We start from the raw sequence: 25463 nt of genomic DNA on the forward strand, positions 1-25463 counted from the left end.
TTTTCCATGACAACAGAAGAAATCTGATTTGACGTGAGCTTGTAACTGTGACGTGTGTGCTGTCTTATCTGATCAGTCAGTAAATAGGCTAAATGTTAAGTTTATCTATCAGCACAGACCTCAGCTAGTGATCTGAAAAATACAAATGCCAATATATGTCCAAAGTCAATATTTGCAAATTATTTTCTTTTTAAAGCTGAGAAAAATATCAGCACCACGAGGATAATGGAACACAAATGGTTTTAAACCAAACATTTATTCTGCAAAGCCAAATAGTTTATTTCAGGGAATTGAAACAATTCAGCATTCTAACCTTGGATAGAGCCGATAAAATTATTAATGGGTGGAATCTGCCCAGCTCCTGAAGGGAATAGACCATTTGTAAAAATCAGGTGCAGTGTCCAGTGAAGACATCGAGAGCAAGAGGTATCATTGTAGGGATTATTGCTCATTATCCCTCTAATTACTATCTATGCTCACCTCAGTAAATTGCATTTTGCCATTTCTCAACCGTCAGTTATAAACTAGATGCTGAGAATTTGGAGTGACTACCTGGCAACTCCAGCTCGTTGTTTACTCCTGCACTCACGCGCGCCTGTTTCTTACCCGAAAAACGAATGAAGCTTCTGTTTTTGTTTTCTGTTCACTTTTGCATGTAACATATTTGAAGATTTTACTGCACGTAATAGTCCCACATTGATCAACAAGCTGCTGCTGGGCTACACTGGGAATTGAAGAAATATAAGGTGCAATGTTGCTAAGGACAGGGAAGTTGTGTGGTCTAGTGCTTAAACAGCAGGTAGGTGTCAGTTGTTCCAACTGTGTGGACTCTGTATTGGCTTGTGGATACTGTCCCACTATGTGCAGTGCATTCTGAACTGCCAACACTCAAACGGGGCATAGCTAGGGTTCAAACACGGCATGAGCACCACAGATCTGGCTGTACTGTGATGACAATGTAGTTTTAAGTATATTTCATCCTGGATTTTTTTATGACGAGAAATTGAGACAGAGCTGCCGAGCAGTCTGCTTCAAGCCACTAAAGAAAATGAGTAGTTTATTGTTTCGTTTGTCAGAGTTACATTCAAGTAATTTATTTTGTCTATATTTTAACTACAGTGTATGAATACCAGGCTTTCTGCCTGGTAGCTTGACCAATCGAATTGCATCTGGAACACTGCCTGGTACTTGCCTTTAAAATAGGAAACTGTTAGGCTCTGATTTTTCACATTCTTTGAGGGGATTTGGTCTGATCCTTAACAGTACCCTAATAGTGGTGAGAGCTTCTGCCTGTGAGGATTGAGAGAATCAATCAGCATCACACTAGTAAAAACATAAGAAATAGCAGGAATGAACATTTAGTCCTTTGATCCCACTCTATCATTCAATGGGACCAAGACTGATCTACAGCACTATTTTCCTGCACTGTCCAAATATCCTTTGTTGTTTTTCATAGGTGGAGAACTATCAATCTCAGTCTTCAACATATTCAATTACTGAACCTCCACAGATCTCAGGGGCAGAAAACTTCAATGATTCACTATCATCAGTGTGAAGAAATTCCTCTATGCTAATTGGCCTGCCTCTCATTGAGTTCTTGGTTTTAGAATCTGTAGCCAGTGGAAAACATCCTTCCTGCATCCACCCTGTTGATCTCCTTAAGAATTTTGTGTGCTTGAATAAGATTGCTTCTCATTCTCTTAAATTCCAGAGGTATTGGCCCAGTCTATTTAATCTTTCCTAGTTGGACAATTTCCTCAATTCCATGAATTAGTTTAAAATCACACACCAGGTCATAGTCCAACAGGTTTATTTGGAAATACTAGCTCCCTTCTGAGAGAAGAGCAGTGCTCTGAAAGCCAGTGCTTTTAAATAAACCTATTGGACTATAACCTGGTGTCATGTAATTTTTAACTTTGTCCACCCCAGTCCCACATCAGCTCCTCCACATCAGGAATTAGTTTGGCCACCTTTCTGAAAATCCTTTTGTGGCAAATAGATGTTTCCATAGGTACTGATGCCAAAACTGCATATAATACCCAAGGTCTCATCAAGGTGTAGTAAGAAATATTTACTCATACTCAAATCCTCTTGTAGGAAAGCAAACTTTCTGCTTTCTTTCTCAATTGCTTGCATATTAATTTTGTGATGCTTGCCAAAAGGCACTAAATTCCCTTTGATGTTCAATATTCCTCAGTTGCTGATCATTTAAGAAATATTATTTTTCCAACCAAAGCAAAGAAACTCCCATTAAATCCCACCTACCAGGTCATTTGCCCATTCAGTTGTCCTCACTGAATCCCCTCCAAACTTATCTGTAAACTCACAACTCATATTTCCAAGTTTATAGATGGAAAATTACATTTACACTCCATTCTGAAATATTCCCTTTAGTTTTCTTTGATAATGTCTCACATAAGGCATTAATAGAGTCTGGTTGAAAATCTAAATAAACTATATCCACCATCTTTCCCCTCGACACCACCCCTACTATCAGCTCAAACATCAAACTTCCTTGTACAAGAAACAGTTCTACCTGCCTGCTGTGTGTGGTGACAACTCAACCAGTGAAACATAAAGCACCAAATGACAGTGTAATCAGAGAGAAAAGCCCCCTCAGTTAGCGTTCCACCTGCCTGGCGATAAGGAGCTGAGACAAAAAGAGGGAAGGGGCACTTAATTTTTTTCCTCCATAGTGTTGAAATATAATGCAATCCTATACGGAGAAGTTATTGTAAAAATTACAGAAAATTTCCAGTATTTTGTTTGCCATTAAAAGTAGGAATGGGTAGCTGACTCTGAATTAATTTAAAATCATCAGCAGTGGCAGTTGGCTGCACCACATGCTGGGATGATGCATACTGGAACTGCAGCCTATGACCATGAAGTAATGTCTGGGCCTGGTTTTATGTAGTAAGAACTTTTATCAAAAACAATCCAATTTTTAGATTCATTTTATTTCAATATACAACATAATTTTGTATTGCATGAAAAACTGGTATGGTTTGAAATAACAATACAGTACACAAAAACATTAACAGCTTACAGATAAAAGTAACAAAACACTAAGGTGCAGAAATAATTGGGTAACATTTACAAGCTTGGTTTATACAAGATGTTTATTATTCCCACTTAATTTAGTTAAAAATGAAAACCAGTAAGGTTACAGTCCAGAATTTGGCTATTCTTAGGTGAAAACAGATACTCTATTTACATCACAGTGAAGCTTTAGTTAGAAAACATCTTGGTTGACTTGCAAGTGTAATCAGCATAGTTTAACAAAAGGGTCTTATATACATGATGTTTGAAGCAGCAAGAAAGAAATTAGATTTGCCAAATAGGAAATTCAATTCCACTCCTAAATATCAATTAAATTAGGATTGGGAATACAAGGAATGAACTGAACTCAGGCAGAGTCAGTAATATTTCAGCTTAAATTCACACATTCTTTCATTTGTGCCTGTTTCCTCACAGAGTTTGTTTATTCATGACTTGAATGATCTCCAACCCCCCCCCCCCCCCCCCACCCCCAACTTTAATTGGTGATGCTGACATAGATACAGTAAAGCCCCGAATGTCATGGTAAGATAAAGAAGTGACAGTCTACACATAACAGCTTGGACAGTAAGGTCACCTCACTGAGGGGCAGAAATGTTGATGATGCTTACCCTGTGTTTGCAGTTTTCAGTGGGTAACAATAAAGTACAGTATTCCCTCTGCCTGATACATATGTGGAAAAAATAATAAAGTCCAAAAAACTATATCCCATGACTTCTGAAAGATTCCTCCTGGTCTCTTTAGCTCAATCTAAAACTCAGATGTAAACAGTTGTATAATCGCTCGAAAAGCAAGCATGGTTCTTAGAAAAATTACAAAGGAAGGTAAGTGAATTCTGCATTAATTTGCGTTTGGCTTTGCAAAATAAACAATTTTGGAACCATACTTCCACGTTTTTGGAAGGGCAAAACATATGCCATTCATTAGTTATTCCCCTAAACCCATCTCACTTTTTGGAGTCAAGGCATTTGGCCACTAAGCAATCACCTACAACATTAATGATTCAATTGAGACTTGACCTCAGGATAGCTATTCTAGCAGGGATTTGGGGTGTGGGTTAGAAATGTAAGATTCCAGCTGAAAACAATTTATAACAAGTACATCAGCTTTTCTTTCTGAGGCCAGTTTTTATACTGCAGACTGATCAATGGAAAACTTTTTAAACTTGCTTTTGCTATCTCAGGGCATGAAGGCAACTATGATAGGTTCAGCAACGTACAGTGACCGAAATCCACCTGTGACCCAACTATAGAATTACTACACTTAAAAAGCAAAAGGAAAGTTTGTAGCATAGAACCTGCACCATCAGTTTCAGGTCATGTAAATAAGTACCTGCTGTAGATTCACTCAACTTTTTTTCCCCTATTTAGGATGATTATTGTTACACATTATATATTTTTTAAGATGTATTGACCTAAAACTTTACATGTTTGCACTCCAGACACAAAAAAAGATTTGCCCAAAAAGAACATGAAAGGAATTGCACAATGGAGATTAACAGTTCATCAATTTGCTTGAATTTCATGTGTTTCACATGGGACCAGGAGTGCATATTCATGAAATGAATCTTTCAAAATAGATTCAAACTCTGTGAGAAACAGGATCACAAAGAGAAGTGTGTAGCTTCGTCAGTCATCTTACATTTGCATACAGAAACACAAGAAAGCACTCTACAACAAATTAAAACAATTCACAAAAACTAAACAAAGGAGCATAACTACAGAAGTGAATTTACCACTTTGCAATGCAGAAATAAAATCTCTGAGAATTCACCATTTTCTTTTCTAAATTACGATCTGATGTCGTTCACTGGCAGGTATGTATCTTCATTAACAAGGACAAATAAATACTCAATGATGCATGACGAGCAGTGATCTTTCTGCTCGATGGACAGTGAGCATACTGCTAAAATTAAGTGATTATGCCTGAAATTTGAAGAAAAATTGTACAAGGAAGTTTGAAAGTAAACTAACAAATAAATATGTTTGTGGGCAAATAAATCTATGAAAGAACATAACCTTGCATATTCAATGAAGGAAGCAACAATGCAATGTGTCATCTGTAAAGTCCACATGGTTCAACTACTCAGAATGATTGGTTGAATGCCCCCAAAAATGGCATGAAGAATATAAATGTGAGGTGCAAATATTATTGTAAAAGTAGCAGCACAGGAGATAATGGACAGGAAGACAAAAAGCTTTTAATTTATATGCAAAATATACCAGTGATTAAAAAATGTAAGACTGTAACAAACTTCTCAGAGGGTTGTGAATGTGTGGAATTCTTCATCTCAGAGGGTTGTCAAAACTGGGTCATGAAGTACATTCGAAGCTGAGAAAGGCACATTCTTTTATTGATTAAAACAGTCAAGTGTAATGGGGAAAAAGGCAGGAAAGGGGAGTTGAAGACTATCTGATCAGCATGATGTCATTGTATGGTGATGCTTACCTGATTGGCTGACCAGCTAATTCTGCCCCTAGGTCTTACATTTGTATTGCATATGCAATCGGCAGGAAAGGAAAACTAACGAATGAAAGAAAGAATTTTTAAAATATTAGGGTAGAATGTCATTAAAGCCTCCTTTTGGGATCGTACTGAAAGCATTCAATTAAAATGTAATAAGTTTGAGTCTCAGTGTAATAATTGCTGTGAGCTGCTCCTTCTACCGTGTCACCTCATTTTGCTTCTGTGCTACAGTTGGGCTGGCTGCCTCACTAACCATGCCCTTTGAATACAATCAGATTTCTACAGTGTCTTCCAGTAATCCCTTTAAGGACTGTTGGTTGGACCACTACAAATTCAGAAAAACGACTCACAGCTTGTATAAAAAACAAAGAACTGCAGATTTCAAAATCTGATGCAAAAGCAGAAATAGCTGGAGATACCCACTTGTGGAGAGAAAGCAAGTTAACATTTTGGGTCTAATGATGCTTCTTCAGTCCTGACTCTGTTTTCTCTCCACAGATGCTGTCAGACCTGCTGAGTTTCTCCAGCTACTTCTAGTTTTGCCATAGCTTGTATTGTTTGACTGGTTTTAAAGAATTTATCAATATACAAAATTGAAACAATGTCTCTGCAGACAGCCAACTAAAGAAATATCCTGAAAAATTTCAAAAGAATTACAGAAGTATTACAGCATAGAAGGTGGCCATTTGGCCTATCCTATCTGCACCAGCTTGCTAAGTTTAACATTATGATAGACAGGCAGGAGGCTACAAGAACACAGCAAGCCAGGCAGCATCAGGAGGTGAAGAAGTTGACGTTTCAGGTGTAACCCTTCTTCAGGACTGGGGGTGAGTGTGGGGGGAGGCTGCAGATAAAGGGGGTGGAGGGGGCAGGGTGGTGAAGTGGGGATAGGTGAAGACAGGTAGAGGGTACAACCTGGTGGGTCAATGGGAACGAATGAGTCTGGTTGGTGGCATGGAGGAATGGAAGGGAGGGGGAGAGGAAGAGAGGTTATTTGAAATTGGAGAACTCAATGTTGAGTCCTATAAGCTGTAGGCTGCCCAGGCGGAAGATGAGGCATTGTTCCTCCAAAACAAAGGTTAACATTATGACTTAGTACCATTCTCCTGTCTTTTGAATGCTATTGTATGCTGCTTCTATTCCAAAGAATTTAGCAGGAGTGGAGTCCATGAGATGTGGAGCCTACTGAATGAAATTTCAAAGCCAAATATGGTTCAGATTTTCAATGGTGTAGTTACCTTTTCGACCTTTTTAAGAAGTTGAGAACTGCCTTACTGAATCCATGTTGCCCTGTTTGCTCCATGATGTTACAATGTTCACATTAACATTAATTTTAAAAAAAAGGAAATTAGCTCCAGCTTAAGTAGGAATATTTCCAGGTCCCCATACACATTACCCTACCTCTAGGGAGTAAGTATTGGTGATGGCACATTCTTTCACGATTAGCCTGTGGCGTTTCTAGTAATGTGGAACATTCAAAACATTAAAAATGTACTTGTTCATTTGTTTTATAAATTTTATTGTAATGCATCACAGCCTGAGTATTTGTTTAGGATTCCTACTAATAGGCATAGTCCCTGATCAATACTTATAGTTAACTGACTCATTAATGTAAAAATGATTCCTATTAAAATGTTTTTCTTTCTAGAAGAGATTAAAAACACTATATATTCTACACTATATTTATTCTCCACAAATACAGATATTGACTGCTTGTGGTATTGGCACGAAAGACCATATCTGAAATTTGTGTTGCATTTCTGTCTAACTTTTCTCACATTAACTTCTGGCACTGGCACTGGCACCAAAGTATTGTTTGGTGTGATGCTTTCTTTTTAAATATAGGAAGAAAACATTAATCCTCAGCAATATTATTTGACAATTAGCAACTTAGTGGTGAAATGATTAACATTAAAACATTCTGAAAGAATATGCTCTTTTGATTCACTTTTAACGTCTGGTCAGGGACTATACAATTGGCCCCTTCCATCAGTCAATAAAAACTTAACAGCAATTCAAAATAAAGTTTGTTCACAAGTTTTCATACCAAACCAGGAAACTGTAGTTAAATTCTTTAGAGTTACAGTAATGTAAATATGTAAAAGCACATGACAGGGAAATGAATTGAAGGATATGTTATTAAGGTTGGATTAAGAAGATTGTGTAGTTCATATGCACCAATATGGACTTGTTGGGTTGAAAGATCTGACATTAGGGTGCACAATAATAGAAAATGAAAACTATGAAATGACACAAATAACAGACAATGTAAGGCACAGTGATTGGATGGAATTATTTTGACAAAATATACATTAATTTTGCGGAAGGTTTACTAACATAGTTGTAGTATTTTCCCGAGTTTTCTATTTTATTTGCCAGATTCTAGTAACACTACATGATACATATATTCTAATGTATTTTTAATCAATATACTAGTAACAAGGACAAGTGATTTAATGGAATATAACAACTTGGATTAAGCTTCATAAATTTCTAAGTCATGTAAATTTTCTGACAGAGTACTGTGACTTTGTGGAAAATCCTTTTGAGCTAGTGAAGATATCCATTACTGCATAGATATGCACAGAACAAAATCACTTGCCCTAATAAGAAACAACAATATGAAAATGCTCTAGAACAAAAGCAAAATGCTGCAAACCTGAAATAAAAATGGCAAATGCTGGAAACATTCAGTAGATTATTGATGTGAAATGTCAACTTGGTTTCTCTCTCCACAGCCTGACTGCTGAATATTTCCTGCATTTTCCATTGTTAATTTGATTATGTTGAGAGTTGAATAATATCGAAACATATTGCTGATAAAAGGTTTGCAAACAAAAACAATACAGCTAAGGAGGCCCCATGCCCACTTTTGACCTTTGGGATTAATCATCAGAGCTGTTCAGAAACCAAACCCTATCCAAAAATTATTATTAGTAGTTCACAATTTTTTTTTGTTGTTTCTCATGTTTTATATTCAATCCTTCATCATTGAAATAGAGGGAATCTGGACAAGTAATTTTTAAATATGGACTTGCTTCAAATAAAATTATACATAATTACATTTTCCTCAAAGTACAAAAGCACATCCACTATCTTACATCAAAACTTTTTTTTAAACCAATATCATTTATCTATATAAAAGTTGCCCGTGTATCAAAACCCTCTTCATTGTAGGTGAAATGAAGTTACCATTTTAGAAAATCTGCAGAATGATACAATCCACGCTAAGTAACAAGTACAACATCTTGAATCTATGACTGAAAAAATGTTTTTAAGAACTAAAATCAATCTTACATGGAAAATTCAAGAGTGATTTCATTTTCAATTAATCAATGGGTCTAATTTGGACTCTAAGTGAATGGGTTTTGAGTCCAATAAAAATCACCAAATCCACTGTGTTATAGCAAATTGTACATTGTTCCTGGAAAACACTTGAGTATCTCATCTAAAAAGGGTGAAGAATAATTAGAATAGGTGACAATTTTCAAAACTGAGTGGATACTGCAGAACTTACTGAGGCTATTGTTATTTTATGTGGCTTCATCCTTTAAGGGAGCACCATATACAACACACTTTTTTGTTTTTTAAAGTCATAAATTAAAAAGAAAATTTAAAATGCCTCTGTTGTAATAAATATATTTTTTTCTATTTGTTTAGGGATACTCAAATTGTTCCTTGTGCAGACTTCTTTTTAAATTGAGACATTTATCTATTAAAATAACTTAGCATTATTGAACAAGTGTCCAATGCTGTAACACAATTAGACAATCCCCAGCGAAGGGTGAAGTGGAATAAAGTTTAAACATTTTCAACTTTGACCCAAGACATAAAGCTACACTTCAACATGGAACAACTGCTGTCTTTCCATAGTTTAGGAGAGGACCATGCAGACTGTATTTCTTTGAACTGAAGGACTCAGTAACAGTGCTTCTGGTCTTGTAAATATTGTTTAAGGAAATAAATATTATAAAAGGGAACACTTTTTTTTCTTGTTTTATGTTCCAGTCTTCAGTTCCCATTCCTGTAAAACAAAATGAAAAGTGGGAACAACTATAAAAAAAATCTATTCTGAACATACATAGGCAACTCAACACTTTGAACCTGTTCCACCATTCAATAAGATCATGGCTGATCTGATTTTAAACTCAACTGTATATTCCTACATGTCTCAACCATCTTTTATCCCCTTGGTTATCCAAGATTATCTACCTTGCCATTAAAAAAATTTAAAGCTTCTGCATCCATGGCATTTAGGGGCAGGGAGTTCCAAAGACTCATGACCCTCAGAGAAAAGATGTTTCCTCATTTCTGTTTTAAATGGGCAATAAACTTATTTTAAAATCATGACCTCTAATTCTAGATTCTGCCTCAAGAGACAACTACACGGTCAAGTCTCCTCAGGATCTTATATGTTTCAAGTAAGTCACCTCCAACTCTTCTAAACAGATGGAGCCTGTCTAGCCTTTCCTAATAAGGCAATTTGCTCATTTCGGACATTAGTCTAGTAAACATTCTCTGAACTGTTTCCATGCAATAACATCCCTCCTTCCACATGTATGGTAACCAGTACCTTACATGGCACTCCGGATGTGGTCTCATCAATGCCCTGTATAATTGAAATATAACCTCCCTACTCTTGCATTTCCTTCTCAACACAATAAAACATAACATTCTATTAGCTTTCCTGATTGCTTGCTGTATCTGCATACTAACCTTCTGTGAGTCATACACTAAAACACCCAGATCTCTCGACATCAGAGCTCTGCAGTCTCACTATTTAAATTATGAAGATCTTTCTTTTTTAACTGGCCTGTTGTTTCCTACTTTCTGCCCACCTTTTATTTCTCAATAATTGAGACATTTATTTCTGAACTATTTTACAAACCAAAGGCACTTTCCATAAATCTAGAACAGATTCCTGTAATGTTTCTAAACTTCCTGTACGTATTTTTTGTATTGGATTTTATTTAAATTAAAAAGAGCACTGTAAGAATGTTACTTGGTCAATTAGTTTAAATCTTAAATATTAGCTACAATCAATGTTCTCACTCAGAGTCATAGAGCTATACAGCATGGCAGCAGACGCTTCAGTTCAATGCGTCCATGCTGATCAGATATCCCACCTAAATCTGGTCCCATTGCCAGCATTTGGCCCATATCCCTCTAAACCCTCCCTATTCATACACCCATAGAAATGTTGTAATTGAACAAGCATTCACCACTTCCTCTGGCAGCTCATTCCACACACACATCACCCGCTGCATGAAGAGGTTGCTCCTTAGGTCCCTTTTAAATCTTTCCCCTGTCACCCTCAACCTATGCCCTCTAGTTCTGGACTTCACCCACTGCAGGGGAAGGACCTTGTCTACTTACCGTGTCCATGCTTTTCATGATTTTATAAACCTTTCTAAGGTCACCCCTCAGCTTCTGTATCTCTAGAGAAAACAGCCCCAATCTACTTAGCCTCTCCATATAGCTCAATCGCTTCAATCCTGGCAATATCCTCTTTCGCGAGGTTTTGGATTTTCCAGTTTAAAGTCATCATAAAACAACATTTTGGATTTTGAGTACATGATTAATTTGAGATCTGACACACGTAGCATGCTTGAAAAACAGATGACTGCAGAGATCTGGTTCTCAAAAGGTCTATATCACTGTGGACTTCCTTCTCTACATCCATTCTGGCTAACTGACAGAATAAATGTTATGATGAGTCAATAACACCACTGTTGCATCTTGAGACCAGGAATGATAGAAGGTGAACTAGATGGACTTTGACCTTTTTTCATCTTGTCATCTCCATGCTTCCATGACTAACACCTGTTAGGAATGAAATACCTGGTCTTACTAAGAAAGATGTATGTACACCAAGAAGGTGTATGTACACCATTCATAGAGTCATAAAGATGTACAGTATGGAAACAGGCCCTTCAGTCCAACCCATCCATGCCGACCAGATATCCCAACCCAATCTAGTCCCACCTGCCAGCACCCGGCCCATATCCCTCCAAACCCTTCCTATTCATATACCTATCCAAATGCCTCTTAAATGTTGCAATTGTACCAGATTCACTGGAGAACAAACAGTTACTGTGGCAAAGAGAAACCCAATAGCCCATTCTTGGCCTGGAGTAGGAATGGTGTCTTACAGATATAGAAGCTAATGAATGAACTAAAGACAAAAAACAGTAAGAAAAATACTAGCTTCCCAAATTATGTGACGCTACTGACGTACAAACCATCCACTCATAGCATGACTTCCCTACCAAAGCCCCATTTGAATCACCACCCATTTTCCTATCACCACCTCCACCTCCCTCCTTCCTTCCCTCTACCCAGGCCTGTCTAAGGCTGCCCCATTTGCCTTCCAGTCCAATCTTCTCTTTGGAACTGCAGTCAAAGCAGGACCCACTTCACATGGTAGCACTGCTGGGACTGGTGAGTTGCTGGTCATCTGATCAGCTGGAAACTCTGGGATTTAGGACATTACCTCACAAAAGCCACAACTCAGCGGGTTGAGAGTTCATGGAATGCCCTGCCAGTAGCAGGGTGGACTCTCCCTCTTTATGGTCATTTAAGCAGGCATTGGACAAGCATATGGAGGTTATTGGGCTTGTGTAGGTTAGGTAGGCTTCGGTCGGCGCAACATCGAGGGCCGAAGGGCCTGTACTGCGCTGTATTTTTCTATGTTCTATGTTCTAACCTGCAGCATCTATATAATCCAGCCATGGCTTCCCATGATGCCACAGGTAGGCTTGACCTGAACTTTTCTTTTGGGGGTCAGGTTCACTGCCTCCATGTAGCCCAACCTGTCAGTGAGAAACTATTACCAGCCAAAAACAAAATTAGTTTGAGTGTAAAATAAGCTGGTCTTTGGAATCCATCTGGTGAGGCTACATTACAGTGATCGAACAGAAGAGAAGTCAAATTGGACTTGCTCATACAAAGGCAAGAGACTCATGGAATGTTTTTCCTGAGAAAAAAAAAGCTTTATATAAGAGGGTGACTTTGTTATTAAGATAGCAACTTGAAGGTCATGATTTCAAATGCCAGCACAGCAAGCTGAGCACCCAACACCAGTAATTTATCACTTTTAGCAAATAACTGGAAAAACTGTGAAGTAGGAACACAGCATCTGGAGGAGATCACTCCACACCTCTAATCTGTTAGTTCCCTGTCATTCGATGTGATCCTAAGTGATCAGATACTGAGACTCATCCACCTGCCCTGGCTCCATACCACATCCTTAATACCTTTGGCTAGCAAAAATGCATTTATTTAGGATTTATGCTTACAAATTCTTGGCTATTTGTGAATGGACATTCTACACTTTTACCATCCTGTAAAATATAATTGATTCACTAATAACTCTTGGGTAAAGTATTCGTGCTATTAGGATGGAAGTATATCAATGCTGTTTAAAGCAGCCACTCATCTCTTCAAACAACTCTGGTCCCTCCTGTGTAAGGGTGTATGGGTCCAGCATTGCATCTTTCAGTCATCACAAGACCCACAATTGCAGAGTAGAATAAAGACATCCTTGGTCTCAAGGGGCTGCCTTAGAAGAAGAATGCACTCAACAATGGGAATGATGGGCATTAAATTTGAGAAACAAATTTGTTACTATGGGGGATCTCCTGTTGTAATTTTGTTGCAATTATGGTGAAATTGCATCCTAGGCTAGACACAACCCATTCTCAAATTCCAGGCTGTTGTGTTCTCATTATGACGCGGTCTATCCTCCACAGTAGGTATGTTGCTACAATACTCATTAGGTCACATGCACCAAGCTCTTCTTTCTTATGATTTGCAAGTGATATGTTTTCCTGGAACTATCACCAGTAGGATAACAAAAAGACAAAGGCAGCCCAAACTAAATTTTTTATTTATTAAATGTTTCCTAACCACTTAAGCAGCTGCTTGTATTTTAGATATTAGCGCAAATGACTTTCAGTGAAATAATATAATGAGCAATATTGTACTGATTTATCTGTACCTTGGCCTTCCTGCGTACGTGGCCTCGACTTGGGGAGGAAACCATGGAAGGGGGTCTTCTTCCGAGAGCAGCTGCATTCACAGGCAGTGACAGTGGCTCAGTGTCACTTGTATCACAGCTGGAAGTGGGAGAATTGTCCAGGGTACGATGCATGAACACAGGGGACTGCAAAGAACGATCAATAATGCAATAAATACTTCAAATCCAGAAATTTCCCCGACCGCGGGATGTTTATGTTTCCATTTTTGCTCTGTTAAACACAAGTCCTAGGAAAGTTTTGTATTGCTATTAGGTGCACAAACACTTGGGGCCCTTTGATGTTATATTGAATATAGCAAAAGAAAGCATTGCTCAGAAGCTAGTGGCATAAAGTGGGATGATCTACTGTTTCATTATTTTCTTCAATAATTAACTTCTGTGCAATCCACACCTTTGCCTAATGGAGAAAGATGACTAGCTGAGATCGGTGGCCAATATTGTATATTTATCGGTTTACCAGAATGTAGAACAGGAGTACACCATTCAGCCCTTCGACCCGGTTCCATCAACTATACGTACATCATGGTTTATCAACTGCTTAAAGGCCATTTTCCTGCTCTTTGCCCTTAACATCACTCGTATTTAGAAATCAATACCAGTCCTGAGTATATTCAAGACTAAACTTTCATAGCCCTCTAGGGTAGAGAATTCCAAAGAGTATCAGCGCGCTGTTTGAAGAAGTTCTTCCTCGTGCTTGTCCTAAATGGCTTGGCCCTTAACCTAAGGCTGTTCTCTCTGGTTCTAGACTCCACAGCCAGGGGAAACTGCTGCAGATCCTTTCTGCATCTAACCTGTCTGTCCCTTTAAGGGAACTACAACAAAAGCTCCTCTCGACACTTCCAATTTCTGGAAAGTACAAGCCTAGTATTTCACAAACCCATGAAGTGGCATGGTGCTGCATCAGAACTGAAAGGCACTGTTTGGTTTCTTTACATTTTTAAAAAGTTCTTTCTAAGATTTCCTATTGGAGCATCAAGCACCGTCATCATCTCAGAGAAGAAAAGTTTGTGCTGTCAATAATGTCATGTCACAGACTAACTGAAAACGGCCACTCATACCAAGAAGAGCTCATGAGAAATATTGAGAGAAACCACTTCAAACCATTCGGTCTGCTGGTAAGCACCAAGTAATTTCATGTGACTGTCAGCTGGAATTTACATAAACCCTGGTCAATGGAATCCACATACCGAATCAATTATTGCAATGATATTTGTTTTAATACTCTCCTTTATGACCCATCATTAGTGTTTATTATGTTTATTACTGAGCAGAAGGTGGTCACCGCTATTGAGACAAGCTCCACAAATACCGATTCATGATACAGCTAAGTGAAATGAGTCTAAACATAACATTTTGGGATGGAAGGGTAGAAAATGGATCTTGCACTGTTCGTTTTAGGGAAGAAGAATGGAGGGAATTCCTGGGACATTATCTGAAAGACATCTGAGGTTAGGTTCGATCGCCCAGGTACGAGCAAGTGTTCATCATTTTAAAACACTTTACTGAAAGGCTTCCCAGCCCCTGGACCTGAACTGCTTCAGTTTTCCTGCCCAGGACATGGTCAGCAAGTGGCTGCCAACAAAAAGATATTTTAAAGTTTTTAAAACAACAAATGCTTCTTCGGCCAAGAGGTGCCAGAGTGCTCCTTTCGATTTTTGAACGTCATGAGCACCCTCTTTTGCCCGTCACCTGCCCCCACCAGAACGTGCCTGAGAGTCACTGTCAGTATCAGATTACCCAAACAATGGACTGAAATGGTGAGCTACTTCCGGAAAGGTGAGCGGCTCCGATGGCTCAAACGTTTACAATGAGACCCAAGAACCAATTCTGGGTGAGTCTCGGGCCTCCCTGTTAGGGCAGTGACCATGTCTGCTCTGTCAGTTATGCACCCAAAAAAAATGGACCAGTTCAAAACCTACCATGGTAAATGAAAATCTCACACACTATGATTGGGACATCTGTGAATCGGCTACCAGACTTTATATACATTTTTAAAAGAAGCTGTATTTTAACCAAGCTGTTTATGAACATACAGATAATGGATAGGAAAAGACCACATTGTCCATCTGGTCCATTCTATACAATTTGCCACATATTGTACTTGTACTTACCTGTGGGCTTGAGGTTCTTGATGACTTTGGTTCTATTGTCAGGCCCAGTGTGGGGCCTCCAGCAAGAGCTTTCTTCAAGCTTTCATTCACCTCTGTCAGCTCTAATTCCAGGTTCACACGTTCAGTCTCTTTGACCTTGCATTCCTCCTCTAATTTCTTTAGCTTGGTCTCTAGAGCAGCCTGAGACTTCTTACCTATTTTAAATGTAAAAATAAAAATTACTAGACACCGGAATATAAAATTAGTTACGGTGTACAGTGAATCTCTGAACCAAACTTCCCTCTTCCCATTGGGTAGGATCGAATAAAATTACTGCTGCAGTCTCCCTGGAAGGTTCTGAACAATAGTTCAGAGGTATGTTTAAGGTTAGAAAGACATTACAGGATAGAGTAAAATGAAACAAGTGTACGTTCTGATGTGGGAGACAATAAATAGATCAGTGGTAATGTTTCTGTTTGATTACAGGAGATGTTAATACTTCTGAAACGTATAGGATGGATTCCATTGAAATACTTCAATAGTGTTTTCTTCAGCCAGAAGTGAAAGAATTCACAATAGACATGTCCAGACAGGATTTGCCCCTAACCAATAGAAAACAAGCATTACAATACACTCTATTGATAATAAAAATGAATTTGGAAAGAGCATTAGGATTGCAGGAGGGAAACCTTGTTGAAACCTTGGTTCTAGAGCACAGGAAGGGAAGGATGCTCAAGGCAGCTGAATGGATCATCATCTCTGGGTGAATGGATCATCATCTCTGGGTGAATGGACAATGGGATTCAAATCAAAATTGTGCGATTTCCAATTGTTGTAGACAGTGGTAGCACTGGACACCAGCTCTCTAAAAGTAACACTTTAACTCTAGCAGCAGGGCATTTGCCCTCATGTTGGTTGGCACTACTGCTGTGCTAGCATGATATCTAGATGCACCAATCCAAAACTGAGCTTCTGTGACCTGTTGTGGGCTAAGGTCTGGCACAATGGATTACTATCCTAAGGTGCTGTTCAATGTGGAATGTAGAATGGTGTACCAGGGATATTATTTATAATATTTTAGTGAACAATTGTTAACCTCGTAACCAAACACAGGCAATTCCCCCCATTCCAGACCAAAGGTAACAGGTTATTGATAAAAGAGGTTTGAAAAATCAATGCATCAAGGAAAGCTCTGTAACTCTAACATATCCAGTTGAGAATGACATTGGACAATCAACTAACTAACAAAAGTGAAGTCTCCAATTTAATCATATTGTAATGTGACAGATAAGACTGACCTTTCGGCTACCCGAGGTGCCAAGTTGACCTTTCGGCTACCCGACTGACCTTTCGGCTACACGAGGTGCCAAGTTGACAATTCCATTCAATTTCGGTCAATCTATCACAGATACCTGTTGTTACAGTCTCCATAGAGACAGTGACATTTCAAAAAAGGTATTGAATTGTTGTAATTTCACACTTTAAGACTTTTGTTCCATAAACCTAAAATCTACACTGGCTAATTATGAATTAGTAGGCAACTACTACTCAAACTACTATTAACGTTTTGAAGCCTGAATGTGACCGATAAGCATAGGTCACACATATACACGCTTTAGTGTTCTTGCTACCGGATTACACTGAGGTAGGTTTTCCCAGAGACATGACAATCGTTAAAGATTTTTAAAAGTATACAGAATTTCAAAATTTTCCTGCAGTTTAGACTAAGGTTGGTTTTAAGCATGGATCAGGTTTCTATACTTAAGGGTTACTATTTATTAGACAAACTCTAGCTACAGGGGGTTCTGTCCTTGTTGCTTTGGGAGGGGTGGGATTCAAGGGCGTGATACATGAAGTGGAGGAGATGGGCTGGAGAGCATCATCAACCACGTGGGAAGGGAAGTTGCGATCAACTGGGACTTTCTGAGGTGAAGTTGGTCATCCTGGCAACAGATGTGGCAGAGGCGGAGGAATTGGGAATAAGCGACGGCATTTTTACAGGAGGTAGGGTGGAAGGAGGTGTAGTCTAGGTTGCTGTGGGAGTAGTATATGTCTGTGGTTAGTCAGTCACCAGAGACAGGCAGCCTCCAACCTCATCATCCATGAACCCCGATTCAACCTCCTTCCCAAGATCCACAAACCTGACTGCCCTGGTTGACCCATTGTCTCAGCCTGCGCCTATCCCACCGAACCCATCTCTACCTACCTCGACACCTCCTGTCCCCCTTAGTCCAGGAACTCCCTACCTACATTTGTGACACCACCCACGCTCTTCACTTCCTCCAAAATTTTCGTTTCCCCAGCCCCCAATGCCTCATGTTCATCATGGACATCCAGTCCCTGTATACGTCGATCTGTCACGACAAAAGGTCTCCAAGCCCTCTGTTTCTTCCTCTCACGCTATCCCAACCAGTACCGTTCCACTGACACCCTCATCTGCCCAATTGAACCGGTCTTCACTCTTAGCAACTTCTCCCTCCAATCCTCCCATTTCCTCCAAAACAAAGGGTTAGCCATGGGCACCCGCATGGGACCCAGCTATGCCTGCCTGTTTGTTGGATGTGTGGAACAATCCATCTTCCACAGTTACATGAGCACCTCAGCAACATCGATGGCTGAATTGGCGCCACCTCTTGTTCCAATGAGGTTCATCAAATTTACCAACACCTTCCACCCCAACCTCAAATTTACCTGGATCATCTCTGAAACCTCCCTCCCCTTCCTGCACCTCTCTATCACCATCTCTGGTGACCAACTAACCACAGACATATACTGCAAGCCCACTGACTCCCACAGCTACCTAGGCCACATCCCCTCCCACCCTAACTCCTGTAAAAATGCCATCCCTTATTCCCAAATCCTCCGCCTCCACCGCATCTGGTGTCAGGATGACCAATTCCACCTCAAAAAGTCCCAGATGGCCTCCTTCTTCCATGATTGCAAATTCCCTTCCCACGTAGTTGATTATGCCCTTCAGCGCATCTGCTCCACTTCACCCACCACTGCCTTGAACCCCCATCCCTCCCAATGCAACAAGGACTGAACCCCTCTTGGTCCTTACCTCCACCCAACTAACCTCCGCATACAACGCATCATTCTCCACAACCCCTGCCGCCTCTAAAAGGATTCCACTACCAGAGACACATTTCTCTCTCCACCCCAGTCAGTGTTCCAAAAAGACCATTCCCTCTGCAACTCCCTTGTCAGGTCTACGCCCCTTACCATCCCACACCCCACTCCCGGCACCTTCCCCTGCCACCGCTGGAGATGTAAAACCTGCGCCCACACCACTCCCCTCACCTCTGTCCAAGGCCCCAAAGGATCTTTCCACATCTAACAGAAATTTGCCTGAACCTCTACCAATGTCATCTACTGCTTCTGTTGCACCACGATGTGGTCTCCTCTACATCAGGCAGACAGGATGCCTTCCTGCGGATCATTTCAGAGAACATCTCCGGGACACCCACACACACCAACCCCACTTCCCCCTGGTGAAACACGTCAACTCCCCCTCCCACTCCATCAAGGACATACAGGTCCTGGGCCTCCTCCACTGCCAAACCGTTACCACCTGGCACCTGGAGGAGGGACCTTGTGAACCTCCTTGGTTCTGCCTTGGGACCCTGCAACCATACAGGATAAATGTGAATTTCAACAGCTTCCTCATTTTTCCTCCTCCACATTATCCCAGTCCCAAGCCTCCAACTCGGCACCACCCTCCAGGCCTGTCCATCACTCCCTCCTCTGATCTATCACCTTCATCCACCTATTGCTTTCTGAGCTACCTTCCCCAATAATCTCTCAGCGCCAACCCACAAGCCTCATTCCTAAAGGGTTTAAGCCCGAAACATCGTTCTCCTGCTCCTCAGATGCTGCCTGACCTGCTGTGCTTTTCCAGCACCACACTCTCGACTCTGACTCTCCAGCATCTGCAGTCCTCACTTTCTCGTGAAAGCATTGGGTGACTGGTTCACACCTTTAACAAACCAGATAAAGACCTTTACAAATCCCAGCTTACAGCAACCGAGAAGGGAAACTAAATTGGCCGTCTTCAGGCCTGAGACATTTTTTTAAACTGCAGAGCAGAAACAGCTCTTTCTCCTCCAGAGATCTGATAGTTTCTGCCAAATATTTACACCCCTAAATTGTTCAGCTACCTGGGAGCCAAACAGATAATTGTTAGATCAAAGACTTTTTAAAATCAAAGACTGGTCACTAGTCCACAGCTGAATCAGCGACTTGTTGTTGGCTAAATCTCCATTCATATATAGCCCCAAGGCTTTGTAACTAGCCTTCTACTACTGTTTGAACAAGTAGCTCTATAAACAACAAATACAATGAGAATCAGGTAGATTGCTTTTAAGAAGTGCCTCAATTCCTGTTGGGCCGAAGGGCCTGTTTCCACACTGTCGGGATTCTATGATTCTTCGGCAATCCTTTGTTTGTAAATCAGTTTTATTCCCATCTCAGTCTAAAATCTAATAAAAACAACAAAGCTGCCTTTACAATAGGAAACTGTCCACAGTTCACTTTTTCCCTGCTTTTGCCTTTTTTCTTTTCTCGTTGTAGCAACTGTCTCCATACAAAGTCTAGACAGAAAGTCTGCAATAACAAGAACATTTGCTCTTGCCTTTATTGTTAAACCAAGCACATATATCTTAATAACATATGACCTGGGCCCTCTTGCTCCCATGGTAACCAAGCCACAGAGACTGATTGTTGGGCAGGATGCATTGCAGATCGTGTGACTCTCTTCGTTACTCAATTTCACCTAAAGTTAAAAGAGTCTGATAAATAATTTTACAAAAGCTTGTAATGTTAACACTATATACAGATAATTCAGGTCTGTTCACATGACATTGAGAATGAATGGGTGCATAGTTTCAATAAAGAATGTGGAACCCGAGAATCACAGCTAATGTGTTGAGAATGTGTGCACTCAAGACCAGCACCTCCTCTAGCCAAGCTGTCTCAATGCAGCTATAATTCTAGCATTGATCTAACATGATGCACAGTTTGGGTTCCACCAGGGCCACTCAGCTCCTGACCACATTACAATCTTGGTTAAAACATGGGCAAAGCAACAAGGTCAGAGTGACAGCCCTTGCCATCAATTCCGCATTTGACTGTGTGTGCCATCAAGAAGCCCTAGTAAAACTAGAATCAGTGGCAATCCAAGGGTAAGCTCTCTGTTGATTGGAGTCACACCTAGCTGACAGAAAGTTGGTTGAGGTTGTAGAAGGTCAGTCATCTCAGCTCCAGGATAATCTCTACAGGAGTTTCCTCAGGGTAGTGTCCTAGGTCTAACTATCTTCAGCTGATTCATCAATGACCATCCCTCCATCATAAACTGGGATGATCACCAATGATTGCGCAATGTTCAATGCATCATTCATGACTCCTCAGATATGGAAGTAGTCCATGTTCAAATGCAACATGATTGGGAAAATATCCAGGCTTGGTTGAAATGTGGCAAGTAACATTTGCACCTCACAATTGCCAGGCAATGACTAACTCCAAAAAGACTAGCTAACCACCACCCCTTTACATTCCATGATGTTAACATCATGAAAATCCTCCACTATTAACATCCTGGGGATTTCCATTGACCAGACCGTCAACTGGACTCACAACATAAATACGGTGGCTATAAGAGGAGGTCAAAAAGGTCAAGAGTACTGCAGCAAGTAATGCACTTCCTGACTCCCGAAAGCATGTCCACCATCTGCAAGGTACAAGTCTGAAGTGCTATGGAATACTCCCAACTTATCTGGAAGAGCACAGTTCCAACAACAGTCAAGAAACTTGATACCATCCAGGAAAAAGTCGCCTGCCTGATTGGCTCCATATCCACAAGTATCCAATCCCTCCACCACCAACATTCAGTTGCAGCAGTAGCAGAAACAGAAATTGTTGGAAAAGCTCGGCAGGTCTGGTAGCATCTATAGGGAGAAATCAGAGTTAATGTTTCAGGTCGAGTAACCCTTCCTCAGAAGGGCAGGGCCAGTCAGCTCTAGTTCTAAGGAAGGCTCACTTGATCTGAAATGTTACATCTGATTTCTCTCCACAGATGCTGTTAGACCTGAGTTTTTTCCAGCAATTTCTGTTTTTGTTTCTGATTTACAGCGTCTGCAGTTCTTTCAGTTTTTACTCAGATGTAGCAGTGTGGACTATCGCTAAGATGCACTGCAGCAATTCACCAAAGATCCATAGACAACATCTTCCAAACCCATGACCACTTCCATCTAAAAAAGACAAAGGCAGCAGGTACATGGGAACATCGCCACGTGCAAGTACCCCTCCAAGCTACTCCCCATCCTGACTAGAAATATATTGCTAGTCCTTCATTGTTGCTGCATCAGAATCCTGGACTTCCCTTCATGTCTGTATTGTGAGTCTACCAACAGTGCATGGACTACAGTTCAAGAAGGCAGTGTGATAGTGGAAACTTCAGCACTTTTAATAACTGTTCATGAATTGAAAGAAGCAGTGATAACTCTGGAATAAACTGGTAAGGGACAAGGACAAACTGCTAGGCAGCAATTGAAAGCAATTAGCCATGTCTGGGAGAAGGAGGAGTTGAGGCTACATGAACAAAATTTGCTTTAGGGGCAACAGCAAAGGGATGGTTTTTAACAGTCGACCTCAATGTTTAAAATCACACAACACCAGGTTATAGTCCAACAGATTTAATTGGAAGCACACTAGCTTTCGGAGTGATGCTCCTTCATCAGGTGGTTGAAGGAGCGGCGTTCCGAAAGCTAGTGCTTCCAAATAAACCTGTTGGACTATAACCTGGTATTGTGTGATTTTTAACTTTGTACACCCCAGTCCAACACCGGCATCTCCAAAACATAACCTCAATGTTTGGCATCAATGTCTCCAAATGCCCCCAGATTGGGGCAACTGAAAGCTACAATCTACACCAAGTTCAGTCTGCACCTCGCCCTTGTTTCCCAGTTTGGCAACCAGTCACCTTTCTTGTTTGTTAGAGAGGCAGGTGATTGGGAAGGTGATGAATTGACTCTCGTAAGTGACCATTAATTAACTGAAGGCTTTAACTGCTGTTGAGTTGAGAAAGTTGCCTATGTACCATCTCACTTAACATCAGTTCACACAAATGGAGAGAAGGGGGTGGATTTCTCTTAAGGGCAAACTCACTCAATTGTTTTCTGTTCTAATCACCTCCCTCACGATCTCCAGTGTGGGGAAAATTCCATCCATGGATCTGACTGAAGGATAGTTCAGTCACCAAGTGCAAGTTCCTGACTCAAGTGTGTAAGTTCAAGCTTTTGTCCTCAAATTGCCAATATGTCACTGAACATTTCTGGCAAAGAGTTGAGAATGGCCACAGGCGAGGTCCCAGAGAGTAGCCAATGTTGGCCCATTATTCAAGGAGAATCACAGGGACGATCCTGGAAATTAGAGGTCAATGAGCTTCATGTTGGTGGTAGAAAACCTATTGGAAAAGATTCTCAGGGACAAGAACGATACACTTTTAGAAGCAAATGGACTTATTAGCGATAGACAGCATGGTTTTGTGCAGGAGAGTTTGTGCCTCACTAACTTGATTGAGCATTTTGAGGAGATGATGATCATTAATGAGAGAAAAGCAGTTGATATTGTCTACATGGACTTCAGTAAAGCCTTTGACAATGTCCCTCATGGCAGACTGGTACAAATGGTAAAGTCACACAGTATCAGCGTGAGCGGGCAAGATGGATTCAGAACTAGCTTAGTCATAGGAGACAAAGGGTAGCAGTGGAAGGATGCTCTTCAGAATGGAGGGCTATGATCGGGGTATTCCACAGGGCTCAGTGCTGGGACCTCTGTTGTTCATGGTTGACAAATGATTTGGTGGAAAATGTTGCTGGTCTAATTAGTAAGTTTACAGACAATGCAAAGATTCATGGCGTTATGGATAGTGAGGAGGATTGTCAGAGGGCACAGAAGGATATAAATCAGTTGGATGCATGGGCAGAAAAATAGCAAATGGAGTTTAATCTGGACAAATGTGAGGTGATACATGTTGGAAGGTCAAGTACAAGTGGAAATTATATAGTGAATGGCAGAAGTACTGTTATGCAGAGTGATCTGGGTGTGCAGGTCCACAGATCACTGAAGGTGGCTACGCAGACAGATAAGGTTGTAAAAAGGTCTATGGCATGCTTGCCTTCATTAGAAGGGGCATTCAGTATAAGCTATGCTGCAGTTTTATAGAACATTAGTTTCGGCCACATTTGGATTATTTTGTGCAGTTCTGGTCACCACATACCAGAAGGATGTGAATGCTTTAGAGAGAGTACAGAAAAGATTTACCAGAATGTTGCCTGTTATAGGGGATTTTAGCTATGAAGAAAGGTTGAATAGACTGGTTTTTTTAAATGAACGAAGGAAGTTGAGGGGCAACCTGATATTAGTTTATAAGATTGTGAATGGCATGGATAGAGGGAAAGTGAAGCTTTTTCCCAGGGCGGAGGGGTCAATTACTAGGGGACACAGGTTCAAGGTGTGGCGGGGGAGGGGGACTTTAAAAGAGATGAGAGAGGCAAGTTTTTCACACAAAGTGTGCTGAGTGTCTGGAACGTGCTGCCAGAGAAGATGGTGGAAGCAGACACAATAATAGCATTCAAGAAGCACCTGGACAAATAAAGGAATAGAAGGGGATCGAGGGATATGGATCCTGTAAGGGAAGACAGTTTTACTATAGGAAGGCGAAATGTGTTGGCGCAGACTTGGAGGACCGAAGGACCTGTTCCTGTGTTGTATTGTTCTTTGTTCTTTGATTGGATATTTTTTCATGTGTCACTGATATAGATTAGATTACATTACATTACATTACAGTGTGGAAACAGGCCCTTCGGCCCAACAAGTCCACACCGACCTGCCGAAGCGCAACCCACCCATACCCTTACATTTACCCCTTACTTAACACTACGGGCAATTTAGCATGGCCAATTCACCTGACCTGCACATCTTTGGACTGTGGGAGCAAACCGGAGCACCCGGAGGAAACCCACGCAGACACGGGGAGAATGTGCAAACTCCACACAGTAAGTCGCCGGAGGCAGGAATTGAACCCAGGTCTCTGGCACTGTGAGGCAGCAGTGCTAACCACTGTGCCACCCAATCTATATACATTAGATATAGATTTTTTTTAAATAAAGCATTGGTGATCAAACAACTGTTGTTCATGAATGTGTTGGAACTGCTCTTGGAACTCAAGAGAGCATTAAGACCATGTGGGAATAAAAACAACTGATGATTAACATGCAGGAGAAAGTGAGGACTGCAGAGGCTGGAGATCAGAGCTTAAAAATGTGTTGCTGGAAAAGCGCAGCAGGTCAGGCAGCATCACAGTAACAGGAGAATCAACGTTTTGGGCATAAGCCCTTCTTCAGGAATGATTCCTGAAGAAGGGCTTATGCCCGAAACGATGATTAACATGCAGCCAAAGAGGACTTGGATTAGATGGAAATCCAGCTGCTCAAGAACCATATGTGAAATTGAGAGGTTTCCAAGGTGGCACTGAGAATGGTGTCATATTATTGTACCTTCAACTCTTTCATTCCTCCATTAAAATCATGATAAAAGTTGCTGAGGTGGATGTTTCAGGTAAAGTGATGGAAACACTTATTGTATCAAACATCACTTGCTTAATGTATATAGGAACTTGAAGCTGACTGAGTTTACTGATTTTCTCATCGCAATTGGGAAATAGCAAACAACTAAGCAACTCACAAACACACTGGCCTTAATTCCAACAGAAAACACACTGCCAGCTGTGATAGTTATCTCCAGGTCTTGAGGCA

General features: G+C 40.6%; 1 protein-coding gene across 2 annotated transcripts in view; it reads right to left on the minus strand.

Moving 5' to 3' along the window:
• Positions 1-2971: 2971 nt before the first annotated feature.
• The window catches only part of afap1 (actin filament associated protein 1), a 269598-nt gene continuing 247106 nt past the window's right edge, over positions 2972-25463 (minus strand). For both annotated transcript variants that reach the window (XM_072577343.1, XM_072577254.1), the window contains 3 exons: positions 15673-15866; positions 13523-13687; positions 2972-9547 (listed from right to left, as the gene is read on the minus strand). In XM_072577343.1, coding sequence (XP_072433444.1) covers positions 9521-9547; positions 13523-13687; positions 15673-15866 — 386 coding nt within the window. In that variant the 3' untranslated portion in view covers positions 2972-9520. The remainder of the gene's footprint in view (positions 9548-13522; positions 13688-15672; positions 15867-25463) is intronic.

Source organism: Chiloscyllium punctatum, chromosome 1, assembly GCF_047496795.1.
Source record: "Chiloscyllium punctatum isolate Juve2018m chromosome 1, sChiPun1.3, whole genome shotgun sequence".
Classification (NCBI taxonomy): domain Eukaryota; kingdom Metazoa; phylum Chordata; class Chondrichthyes; order Orectolobiformes; family Hemiscylliidae; genus Chiloscyllium; species Chiloscyllium punctatum.